This window comes from Ovis canadensis, chromosome 18 (genome assembly GCF_042477335.2).
Source record: "Ovis canadensis isolate MfBH-ARS-UI-01 breed Bighorn chromosome 18, ARS-UI_OviCan_v2, whole genome shotgun sequence".
Taxonomy (NCBI): domain Eukaryota; kingdom Metazoa; phylum Chordata; class Mammalia; order Artiodactyla; family Bovidae; genus Ovis; species Ovis canadensis.
In genome coordinates this window covers 68,438,641-68,451,840 of record NC_091262.1, presented here as the reverse complement: position 1 = coordinate 68,451,840, position 13,200 = coordinate 68,438,641, and the positions used below count along the sequence as shown (strand labels likewise).

At 38.5% G+C, this 13,200-nt stretch overlaps 2 protein-coding genes across 5 annotated transcripts in view; both read right to left on the bottom strand.

The window, feature by feature from the left end:
* Positions 1 to 8,702, bottom strand: part of PRPF39 (pre-mRNA processing factor 39) — a 35,038-nt gene extending 26,336 nt beyond the window's left edge. Inside the window, exon 1 of one of the 3 annotated variants that reach the window (XM_069558793.1) lies at positions 7,516 to 8,702. The gene's annotated coding sequence lies outside the window, so the exon portion shown is untranslated. The remainder of the gene's footprint in view (positions 1 to 7,515) is intronic. The other 2 variants (XM_069558795.1, XM_069558794.1) reach the window with 2 other exon arrangements.
* A 2,932-nt stretch (positions 8,703 to 11,634) lies between these two features.
* The window catches only part of TOGARAM1 (TOG array regulator of axonemal microtubules 1), a 76,047-nt gene continuing 74,481 nt past the window's right edge, over positions 11,635 to 13,200 (bottom strand). For both annotated transcript variants that reach the window (XM_069558790.1, XM_069558791.1), the window contains one exon: positions 11,635 to 12,771. In XM_069558790.1, coding sequence (XP_069414891.1) covers positions 12,518 to 12,771 — 254 coding nt within the window. In that variant the 3' untranslated portion in view covers positions 11,635 to 12,517. The remainder of the gene's footprint in view (positions 12,772 to 13,200) is intronic.

The window sequence follows — 13,200 nt, the reverse complement described above, 5'->3', positions numbered from 1 at the left end:
ACTTCCTCTGGTGATCAAGCGGTTAAGAGCGCACGCTTCCACTGCAGGGGGTGCATGTTCACTCTCTAGTCGGGAACCAATTTCCCACGTTTGCCTTGCTGTGCAGCTTTAAAAAAAAAGGTTAAGAAGGTCAATTTTATCTTATGTGTTTTTACTACAGCAAAAAAAAATTTTGTTGGAAGACAGCTAAACTATAATTCAGTTAGAAAAGAGGAAATACAAGAGACTAGGAATTAGAACTTCCAGTTCTTTCATTACTAGTTTGGTAAATATTACGAGGGTAGAGAAGGGTGAGTCCTACTTCTCTCCCTTAAAAGGATGAGATTCTAGTCAGTCTTACTTTCCTCACTTCGAAAGGAGACTAGTAATACTTATACCATCTGCTTCACAGGGCCGTTGAGAACATCGGATGAGATAAATGCATGCCAAGGTCCTAAAACTATAAACTCACATAAATCAAGAGATCACTTAAAACAAGTTCCTGAAAAGTGTTATCCAAACTTAAGATGTTATACTTTAAAACTGTCTCCTCCAGGGTTTGACGCCTGGGTTGGGAAGATCCCCTGGAGGAGGAAATGGCAACCCACTCCAGTATTCTTGCCTGGAAAATCCCATGTACAGAGAAGCCTGGTGGGCTACAGTCCATGGGGTTACGAGAGTCAGACATGACTCAGTGGCTAAACAACAACTTTAAAATTAACAAGTAAAATAAAAATGAACTTTACAGTGCATCTAGAATTTGTTGTGCAGAGATTTTAGGAGGTGGAAAAAAACTTATTCACTTTGACTTCAAAAAACTGGTGGTAATCAATACAGTATTCATCTGAAAATATTTCCTGACTTTTCAATTTTAGATTTTTGCTATCTAATTAGATAAAACATAGGTTTAGTTATACCATATACACAAGCACAACTTTCCTCTCATGTGCTTCCAATGTAGTTCTGTTTGGCTGGGGTTAAATCAATATTCAGGTTTACATTAGTATGTCTATGTAAACATTTTTTTCAAGCTACTTTGTATACTACAATCACATTTCCTTGCTTCTACCTCTTTAAATCTATCATTTTCATATGCTTCACTGCCTTTGAAAACTGACTCCACATCCTTGAAGAGACCTTATAAAAGGTCCTTCAAAACAACTGTCACTCATACTGATCAATTCCATTTCCCCTTCTGGTGCCGTCCTTTCTGAAACCATCCAACCTTCTGCAACAATTTAAATTTGCTTGTCTTATCTAAGATTGTCTCTTCATTTTGATATAAAGAATTCCTTTCACTTATCCTCTGAGGTGAATCTCATTTATAGCAAAATCTGTTTCTTCCTTGATTTACTCCCTCTTGTAGAGAGTCATTTTTATAACTGAAAAAAGGTATGTGGGGTGAAAAAAGGTAAGATTTTCCAGGAATCGAAGCTGCACCCTTAGCAGTGAAAGCTCAGAGTCCTAACCACTGGGAATTCTTAGGATGGCCTTCTCTGAGGGTAGAACCCATTAAATGTCAGTGTTCTACACTGCTTCCCTTGGGTTATGTTTCGCCAAAGAAGAATGTTTCAACTTGAGTAAGGCAACAAGCATTCTGGGAGCAAAGAAGACAAACCAGGCTTGTGATCGTACCATTCAACACACAGACTTTCTTTCAATTTCCCATTTTCACTAAGACCCTTCACCCCTGCCCCACCTCCCACCAGCTATGCCAACTTCTCTGGTTTTACCCTCTTCAAATAATGAACATCCAGTTTTTTGCTGGCTATACTAGATGGAGAAGGACAATTTAGCTGTGAACAAAACAAAATCCCAGGGAGCAGACATTACAGTGGGGAGATGGAGGCTTTTTTCCCTAAGTAAATTTCTTCCATATATGTGGCATCAAGTGCTAAGAATGAGAGAGAGGATGAGGTAGCAGGAAAGCCTCATGCAGCTCTCTAGAAGAGGAAAAGTACAGACAGCAGAAAGGGCATGTTCCGAGATAACTGCTTTGTTTGGCATGTTCACAGAAAAACAGATCAGTAAGAGACAGTATGGAAGGATTTGCTTAAATATCCCTCAATTTGACTTGAATGCTTTCTAAAATTTGTCTTTAGTAAGTATATCAAAGTAAACCTCCTCATGTAAACACCTATTTTATCATTTTTTGCAGCTTACAGGATTTTAGTTCCCTGACCGAGCTTCGAACCCATGCCCCCCCTACAATGGGAGCATGACCACGGGACTGCAGGGAAGTCCCTAAATGTCTATTTTCAAAAGCAGTGTTGAAGGGGAAAAAAAAGCAATGTCAAACTTCCCCAGCAGTCCAGAGGTTAAACATCCACCTGCTGTGACTTCCTTGTTGGTCCAGGGTCAAGAATCTGCCTCACAATGCAGGGGACACAGGTTTGATCCCTCGTCAGGGAACTAAGATTCCCACATGCCGGAACAACTAAGCTGAACCCTTGAGCTCTGGAGCCTGTGTGCCACAACTACAAAGCCTGAGCACCAAAACTAGAGAGTCTGTGCACTGCAATGATGATCTCATGTGCTGCAATTAACACCTAACACAACCAAATAAATAAATATTTGGGGGAAAAAAAAATTCCCGGAGACACGGGTTCAATCCCTGGAGCGCTTCGATTCATGTCAAAAAGTATTCTGCCCGTGTTTTCCTGTAAGTGTTTCCCTCTTTTATAATCTTCCCTCCCTTTTGCTCTCTAAGTATTTGTTCTGTACCCCTAAGCACTACTATAAAAATTGAAATACATAACAATTATTTGTCTTCCTCCTTCCCTTGGTCACAGTGGATGAAGTACCTCTGCTACTATCAATGGTCAAACTCTGAACTAATGACTTGGATCACTGCTCCAACCTAACTTCTCAAACATGTTGCTTCTTAAATTATCTTCACGCTCTCCTTATCAGTTTCTCTTAGCATATTAGATTACTTCCATTACCCTTCAAATATGTAAAAATATCTTTTATATAACAATTTATAATATACATACTATAACTTAGCTTAACTTATAAAACAAACAAAGGACAATCATAAGCTATGTTGAGGATTTAGATTTTGTTTCAAGTACAATGGCAATCCACCCCAGTATCCTTGCCTGGAAAATCTCATGGACAGAGGAGCCTGGTGGACTGCAGTCCATGGGGTCGCAAAGAGTCGGGCATGACTGAGCAACTAACATACTAACACACTCAAGTACAACAGAAAGACAATGAAGCTGTCTAAGCTTATCTCTGCTCTACAACCTCCTTGTTGTTCAGTTACTAAGTTGTGTCCAACTCTTTCCGACCTCATGTACTGCAGCACACCAGGCTCCTTTGTCCTCCACTATCTCCCGGAGTTTGCTCTAATACATGTCCACTGAGTCGGTGATGCTATCTAAGCATCCTGCCTCTGCCGCCCCCCTTCTCCTTTTGCCTTCAATCTTTCCCAGCATTGGAGTCCTTTCTAGTGAGTCGGCTCTTTGCATCAGGTGACCAAAGTACCAGAGCTTCAGCTTTACCATCAGTCCTTTCAATGAATATTCAGGGCTGATTTGCTTTATTTCCTTAGGTTTGATCTCCTTCCAGTCCAAGGGACTCTCAAGAGGCTTCTCCAGCACCACAATTTGAAAGCATCAACTCTTCAGCTCTCAGCCTTTTTTGGCCCAACTCTCACATCTGTACCTGACTACTGGCAAAACCATAGCTTTGACTGTACGGACCATTGTTGGCAAGGTGATATCTCTGCTTTTTAATACGCTGTCTAGGTTTGTTATTGCTTTCCTCCAAGGAGCAAGTGTATTTTAATCTCATGGCTGAAGTCACTGTCCACAGTGATTTTCTATATCCTCCATTTACCCTTAAATTTGGATTCTTCTTCATCATTACTCTGAAATTCTCCCAAAGTCACAATCTCTTTGTTTATAAATCCAACTGGACATGTTCTGATTCATCTTTCTGATCTACTCTTCACTGTGTCCAACAGTAATGAAGACTTTCTCTTTAAAAGGCTGTCTCTTGTTGCCCTTTTTCTAACATATCACATTCACCTAGTTTTGTTGTGTGTTCCAGTTCAGCTCATTTCAGCTTCAGGACCTTAGCGTATGTAGTTTCTTCTGTCCGTCTGGAATGCTGCTCCAACTCTTTACCCCACTCAAAGCCTTCAACCTAACTGAAGCCCACTAACTAACCTGGGCAAATTTAAACATCCCTGACTGAAACGTATTCCCAGATCCTCCAAATAAGTTTGCTTCCCCCAGTGATGCTTCTACAGCATTCTTCCATGGCACACAATCCCATTTATGATACTCATTCGATGTTTTTTCCTTTCCAGATTACAAATTCCTTCACAGTAAGGCTCAGGTCTACCGATACGTGGAGATACAATACACATGGAGGTATGATAGACACCTAATCCACTGTTTAATAAGTAAAAAAGCATCACAGTCCTTACCCTCCCCACCCAGAGTCCTAAACCTAGCTTAGGTCTCCTGCATCGTAGGCAGATGCTTTACTGTCTGAGCCACAAGGAAAGTCTCATAACAATTGGGAAGTTGTATAATAAAACACTTGGGTTAAAGCCTGATAGAACTGAATTAAAGATCTGGCCCAGTTACTCATTAGGGAACTTTGAGCATGTTACTTAACCTCTCTAAGCCTCATGCCAAATAATCACACATACCTTGCTATAAAGATTAACTATTCTCTTCATTTACACTGTTATGCTACAATATAATCATCTCACCTTTTGAATAATATTTTTCAAACTTCAGAATGCCTTGCACCAGTGTATTTTTTTAAAGAAAAAATACAGAATAGAAAAAAAATCAGAGTGCACTGTACACATTAAGGCCATACTGTTGAAATACACAGAGAATCTGACTACTAGATTATTGAACTGCAATATTACATGTACATCTTATTACGGCTAGTGGCTAAGTCACTTCAGTCATGTCCGACTCTGTGTGACCCCATAGACGACAGCCCACCAGGCTCCCCCGTCCCTGGGATTCTCCAGGCAAGAACACTGGAGTGGGTTGCCATTTCCTTATCCAATGCATGAAAGTAAAAAGTGGAGGGGAAGTCTCTCAGTCGTGTCCGACTCTTCCTGACCCCATGGACTGCAGCCTACCAGGCTCCTCCATCCATGGGATTTTCCAGGCAAGAGTACTGGAGTGGGGTGCCATCACCTTCTCTGTCCTATTATGGGCTGCAGTCAAAAAAATGGAAAAACACTGCTACACATAAATTAATTATTGAAATATTAAATTCACTGAGAACAGGGTCCCTGGTTTTGTTCACTACTATGTCCCTAGAATCTGAAAGTGTCTAGTATACAATAGCACAATAAATGTTGAAAGACTGAGTGATATATCTGGACCCAACTTAACTTTCCAAAGGTATTAATCCAACAGTATTCCTTATTGTCATTTATAGAGGACAACACATGCTCATGCCTGAGCCTGTGCTCATGATATTCTCTCAGAATAACAAAAACTTCCTTCTGTTCTCAACTCACGCCTTTCTACTACTTTGCACTTTCTTATATAAAACTGTAATGAGATGCATAAAGTCCACAAGAGAAAAATGATATATTAAATGTGAATAAGCAGTACATGAAGTAGTACAGTTCTACATCATACATTTTAAGTTTTAGTTCAGTTATGAGATACATTTATCTAAGAATTCAATATACCATCTTAACATTTAAAAGCTCTTTTGGAGGATGACTTAATTTTTAATAAAATTAAAAATGAGAAATACTCAATTAAAAATGAGAAATCTGATTACCTTAATCTCTTTATAGGTATTTATGCTGACAGAGGTACCAAAATCCTATCGTTTATTATTCTTTTCATAAATAGAACATACAAGAATCTGAAGTCATCACTAAGGACTGAAAGTCAGGAGTTTGAGTACTGCAAATCAACTACCTTTGCAATCCTTAAGTCATTCTGTGCCTCATCCACAGATAAGCCAATCTAAAGACTCAAAGTGTTTGGGAAAAAAAGAGACTATCATAATCACTGGCTTTGGCAACTGTTTTCAGAGGCTGAGCAGAATATTTATACAGATTGACCTTTTTAAAGTTTCCATATATTAAGCACTTGCTACGTTCCAGAAACTGGACTTTATTTATTTACATAAATGTTTGCACCATCTTCATATTTTTGGAAAAAAAATACCATTTGGCTGGAATTATTTTCTTCTCCCTCTGGCTATTTTTCAAAAAAAATTTTAAATCCTATATTTTATGTGGTATTATTTGCTGGCATACCACAGAAGGGTCTCCTCTCTCTCTTCTTTTATTTACATTATTACCCAAGATTGATACACAGTTTCGTGTACTATACAATAAGAACCTTGTTGTTTATCTATTTTATACATCCACTAATCTTTCTCTTGAAAAAAAGCCACACATACTTTCTATCATTTGATTTATAAGATTCTTTTTCGTATTCAATTATAGGTAAGCAAGTAAAATCACTTCCAAATATCATGACACTAAAAAAATCCCCTTTTCAATTCTCACTTCAAATATCTCATACTACCTACTAATTAGCCATCTTCGGTAACCCCTAATTATTCCAGAGCACATAATCTTGAGAACTTGTCTTCTTTAGCAGAACTCCTTTCATTAATATTATCCCTACCAGCGGCCAAACAGTGGAAAAGTTCCAACTTCTACAACTTTAGAATGGGGGGAGGGGAAGAATACACCTGACAGTATTTGCTTGTTTTTCCATCCATTTACTAGCTCTCAGAACCCAAAATACTTAAGTTCCAATGCTTTTTCAGGCTTCAACCTTTACAGCCGCAAAAAAGTGTTAAGTATTTCTGAACAGGTATATTAAACAACCTTTACAACCGTAAAAAAGTGCTAAGTATTTTTGAACAGCAATATTAAACTTAAAGGTAATATTTTAGTTGGCATAAATATAGTACATAATACTAACTGAAGATGTGATTTTTAGAACGAGAAAAACAGCAGTGTGGGTCTCTGGCTACAAAAGATAAACACTGGTTTTGCTGCTTCCATTCTATCCTGCCAAAAGCTTTCACTGATCTCTGGGGTGCTGTGACTCAAGAGTCCCTAGAGTCAGAACGCGAAACGCGCCCTACCAGGCGCCTAAAAGTTTTACCCAATTTGTACCACATTCTCCCAAACCTCTGGGTCCCTTCCACTTCCAGTCGTCCCAGTCACACTGGTTCCCAGCTCTCAAGAAAGCAAAGGCTTTAGACTTATCCCCAAAGCGCTTCCTAAATCCAAGTTGAGGCCCACAGTTCCCCGCCCGTCCTAAGGCGCCGGGAGAGAAACGAGTGTCTAAGAAAAGAAACCTCGCACTGCTCCACCCAACAGGTGGGAATGAGAAGGGATGGACAGCTGGTCCGCGAGGCCAAGTCAGGCCTCAAAACAGGGCGGGAGAGCGAGGCCGCAGCCCCAGAGCGGCCTGAAACAAGGCAGGCCCCTTCCAGACCAGCGTAACAGAACGACCCCCCACCCCATACTCCCCACCCCCGGCCAATTCCAAGGCGCCCGCTCCAGCTGACCTGACGATGGATGCCACTGAATTCCATGAGCCACAGTCTGGGCCAGCTGAGTCGAAGATGGCACTTTAACAGTCCCCGTCCCCACTAACACAGGAGTCGCCACCAGCACCACAGCCTCCTCCTCGACAGCGCGGCGCGCATGCGTCGGAGCCCCTGGAGGCGAGGGAGTCACGTGGTTGCGCAGCACGCAGGTCTCGCCCTCCGCGAGACGTGGACCGGGCAGGCCCCGCCCCGCTGCCTTGAGAGCCTGGCTGCTGCTTCCACCCGGCGTTCCCTCTTCTTGGACATCCGAAACAGAAAGCGCGTCCTTAGGGCTTTTCGTACCTCAGATCTTAAACACAGACAGCGCCCCGCCCCGCCAAAAAATGCTGTTAAAAATGAACAGAAATTCAGCCTTAAACTCATAAATCTCACGATGATATTTGGACTCCGGAGAAGGAAATGATAACCCTCTCCAGTATTCTTGTCTGGAAAATCCCATGGACAGAGGAGCCTTTTGGGCTGCAGTCCAGGGGGTTGCGAAAGAGTTGGACCCAACTTAATGATTAAACAATAAGCATCAATTAAAAAATGTCCTTTTTGTTCATGCCAGCTGGATATTTCCCCCCTTTTGTCTATCTTCCCTTTCCTCTTATCCTCTTGGTCATAGACTTAGTAAATTAAAACTGAAATTTAAATTCAGAACTCTCCCAGGAATTCCCTGGCAGTCCAGTGGTTAGGACTCTGCACTTGGACTGCTGAAGGCCTGGTTCAATTCCTGCTGAGGGAACTTACATCCCACAAACCTGGCAGTGGCAAATAAATAGAAGAATGAATGAATTCAGAACTCTGCCTTCAGAGTCAACTTCTCTCACAGGGTTCGGAAAGCATGACACTAATCTCTTCCCCACCAACTGCTTTTCCTCGGAGTATTCTCCATTTCAGTTAATGGTATCACTATCCACGTCTCTAGAGTGAGAAAACTTTATTAACTTTGACTCCTTTATGTTCCAAATCTAAGTATGTCATCAGTTTAGTCAAGCCTGCCATGAGAGTACCTTTCAGACCTTTTCTTTCAATTCTCAGTGCCTCTATTCTTTAGACCTTTACTGTCTAGAATCTGGGAGATCACTACCCTCTCTCTTGTTGAAACCTGCGGTAACCTCCCAATCTTTTAACACATTGAAAAGGCGTACCTTCTCAATCCACTAGGCTGGAACATTGGATGAAATCCATTTGCCACAGGATGCCTTCAGACGGATGTTTCCGACCAGCTATCTGTCTTCTACTGGTTCAGTTCGGTTCAGTCGCTCAGTCGTGTCCGACTCTTAGCAGCACGCCAGGCCTCCCTGTCCATCACCAACTCCCGGAGTTCACTCAGATTCACGTCCATTCGAGTCGGTGATGCCATCCAGCCATCTTATCCTCTGTCGTCCCCTTCACCTCCTGCCCCCAATCTCTCCCAGCGTCAGAATCTTTTCCAATGAGTCTACTCTTCGCATGAGGTGGCCAAAGTACTGGAGTTTCAGCTTTAGCATCATTCCCTCCAAAGAAATCCCGGGGCTGATCTCCTTGCAGTCCAAGGGACTCTTAAGAGTCTTCTCCAACACCACAGTTCAAAAGCATCAATTCTTCAGCGCTCAGCCTTCTTCACAGTCCAACTCTCACATCCACACATGACTACTGGAAAAATCATAGCCTTGACTAGTCACAGCATAAGCCTTGAAAACATTGCTCCAGAATATACTTCAAACATACATAACATTCAACATTTTATTTAAGTACGATTTATTTAGCACCCAGTATAGGCCAAGGCACCCAGGATATGCAGAGGTGAACAGCACATTCAAGACTGGGTCATACCACACCATTGTCTTAGTTTTACATAGCACTGAATCAAACATTCCATGCTCCAGTATTTAAAAATTAAAAAAAAATACTATTTTGCTAAACCTACAATTCACTTTAATCCCTTGAAATCTATGTTTACCCCATTGTTGCCCACAGAAGAGTTTGAATCAAGAGTTTAGGTACTTTTTTACAGGACACATTATGAGACTTTAATTCATTGTTAATACAGTACTTAAATGATTTTCCCTTCATTTGATCTATTTAACCTAACCAGCAACAAAGTAGGATTAGCTTATCCTGGCACTAAAGATTTCTATAGGTTTCTGCCCATCTTTCCTCAACTTCATTTTCTGCTGGGAAAACTAACTTTGGGTAGAATTTGAGTTTACAAATGCTTTTTCATACATAATCCCATGTTAATTTTGTACATCACTTCAACAGCAGGATACATATAAAGTTTAACAAGTAATAGTAAAACTGGGTTCCAGATCCATGCTTTGTAAATTGAAGTCTTATGCTGTTTATAATTTGTTGCTTCTATTTCTTCTCATCTTCCTTCTAGTCATTTCACTACCTTCCTAAGCACTTTGATTTTCACTACTGTCTCTTTTCTTCTGTTACCTTTAATTTCAGACTTTATGCAATTTAAATTTTATTACACAGGCAATACATGTTGCTCATTTCTGAAAAAAATAAAAATTGCATGATAGTACACTGAAAAAATTAACTTTTTATCCAGAGATTACCATTATTCTCATATTGGTGTATACAATTCCAGTTCTGTCTTGTGTGTGTGTCTATTTAATAGACACTATATGTATGTAATCAGGCTTTTCCCTTTAACATATTGTGAACACTGTCCTGTGGTTAACATTTTAAATAAATATATGCTATTGATTCTGTTGGGTAAATATGCCATTTAAATTCTTTTATTTTTTTTGATTTGCACTGCTGGTGGTGTGATAGTTTAAAAAAAGTTTTCTTTATTTCATTTACACCTTCAGCTTTTCTTTAGTTCTATCAGTTCTAGAAGTCTTCAGTTCTTTTTGACTTCCAGATTAGTAACAGTTCTTGGCAATAGAATGCTAGACTTCTGCGTGCTCAGTATCAACAAGTTGCTAATATAGAGAAAAATATTTAAGGTGTGAGACTCTGCTATGACTATTTTATTTATAACAAAAACACACAGACTACATGAAGTTTCCACATTATTAATAGTCATATACTTACTGTACTTTTTTCAATGCAAAATTCAAACTTTTATCTACTGAAAATGATGGATGACTAAATTTATGTATATAGTAGTGCTCTTCTTTGGCCTCTAATCTAAAATTTACCTTCAATATATCCAACAATCAGTGTTAACTTTAGTAGGCACATTTGCAATGAAACAAGGGCAATGGTTAAAATTAATAAAATTTAGAATCTGTAACTATTTTAATAATAAGTATCATAAAGGGTGAAGCAAAATTTAATGGTGATTTCAGAGTTACAAGTGAAGTCAAAAGTCTAGGCCAGGTGCTCTGGCAAACTACATCAGAGGCCGAAGCTAAGAACTTTTTTATATTTGTAAAGGATTGGTTTTTTTTTTTTAAAGAGCAAAACGAAGAATATGCCACAATCTGTGGCTTACGAAGCCAAAATTCTTTATTTTCTGGTGCTTTACAGAAAATGTTTGCTAACTTTTGACCTAAATAATAGGCATATAATAAAATACATTTAGAAGAAAATCAATTTTAGATGTAATTATAAATGTGTATATAAATACAGTAAAAGTAGCCACATCTTTACTCTCCTTTCAGATTAGCTTCAAACTTTTTTTTTACTGTTGTGCTCGGAAATTACGGATATACAAAGAACCACAATTTAAAAAGTAGCTAAACACATTACAAATGTATACATTTGTTAATGACACAAGAAGTGAAAAAGAATGAAGATAGTCTACAATTGTAATAAAGTGATCTTAGAGTAAACTACAACACAGAATCACAGAATTTTAGAGCAAAATGGAACCTTAAAAATCATCTAGTCTAGTCTTCACAGGTCAGAGATGAGAAAACCGAGGCCTGTATCTGGCAAGTGGCTTGCACAAGTTCAGAGAGATAATTTTCTGTAAAACTATAACTATAATCTGGGTCTACTATTAGGTCAATAGAGATAGGTCAAAATTGCATCAAGTATAACAGGTGAAAGTGACAGGTCAATACCCGTATAGGTCAATACCTGATATATATATTTCCCATTTTAATATACATTGAAGTTGGAAAAATAGGACACCTCTCACACATCTACAGAAATAAATCCTTTTATTATATAACATTCCTTTTCTTTTTTAAGATGCATACAGTACTTGTAGCCCAAGAATTCTGAGAAAAGCTAGAGAAGACCTGGCACTATACTTGAGAATTATACAACTGGGCAGCAAAATAACACCTTTATAAATGTTAGGACATATAGACATAAAAATTTAGTGTTTGCACACAAAAATAGGGAAGTTACATTCAACACGTTTTCTTAAACGTGCATTTAATGTTTAAATGTCTTCTAAAACTTTGGTCATCATGCTTTATTATAACTTGTAAAATTTCACAATTATGTAGATGATTAAACCCAACTGGTAAGCAAATATTTCACTTAACACAGCAGCAAAAGCAAGCTAATACTGCACAATCATATTAGGAGACTGATTTCAGAAATACATGTTTTTCACAAATAGCACATAAAACATAGTTTGTGATAACATAGTTCAATGACTTTTCTTCCACTTCATTAAACAAGGCTGAGTAATGAGACATAGCAAAACATGATTACATAACAAAAAGTATATTTTTAATTAAAAGTCTAATTGTACATATAGGGCAACAAATTGTAGTTTCTACAGAATAGTGCAAATAAGTGGGACTTTTCTCAAAAATATTAAATTGGATTCATTCCACATGCTTCAGATTTCATGAGCATTAGATTATATTATTTTAGATTTTTGTGTGATGGGTGCAAGTGATAGGGTTGATGTAGGACAGATGTGTACTCATAGGCTGCAAATAAAAATAGTTATCGACTTAATTACTGGATGAGAAGCACAGGCACTGAAAACCTAACTTTAACAAACTTCCATTTGTTATCATGTAAACAGTTTTGTTCATCATATTTCATCAAAGACTCATAATTCATTTTAAATTGTCATATCAAGCAATTCTTCTAAACTCTTTTTTATATGTGATGGTTGAGATGCAGCCTGATTTAACAGATTCTGACCCATCTGTGTAAAAAGTGCTTTTGATAATTTAGCTGTGGCTGTTCGTATATTTCCTCCAGCTCCAGGCAAAGAGCCACTATTTGTCATGTTCCCTAAGAGATGCCATAAAACAACCAACACTTTCTGTTCTGTTGCATGGGGCTTCCTTTGATAAAGTTCCATAACAATATCTGAAACACAAAAATAGTAAACAGTGAGGTTTTTTTTTTTTTTAAAAAAGAAACCCAAACAAATTCAAGTTCTGACAATTAAAAAGCATATAAAATAAACTACACTTCTTCCCTGACATTTGAGCTAAAATGTTCAGCATCTTAAAAAAATTAAGGCCAGAAACTTTGCTCCCAAAGATTGGGATCTTCAAGCATTAGAAATCTATACATGACAGGCAAAAGCAGTAAAAACAGAAATCAAACCAAAAATTCATCTCAGTGTTTTCCAAATGTAGTTTTATCAAGACATACACATTTTAAACTCATGGACCTTTCATTAAACACAATTTGAAACAGCAGTCTTCTTTATGTACCAATATTTGATTTTAATATCTTTTATTGATCCTGTTTATTTCTCATAACAAGACTTTTTTACTGGGGGGAAAAAGG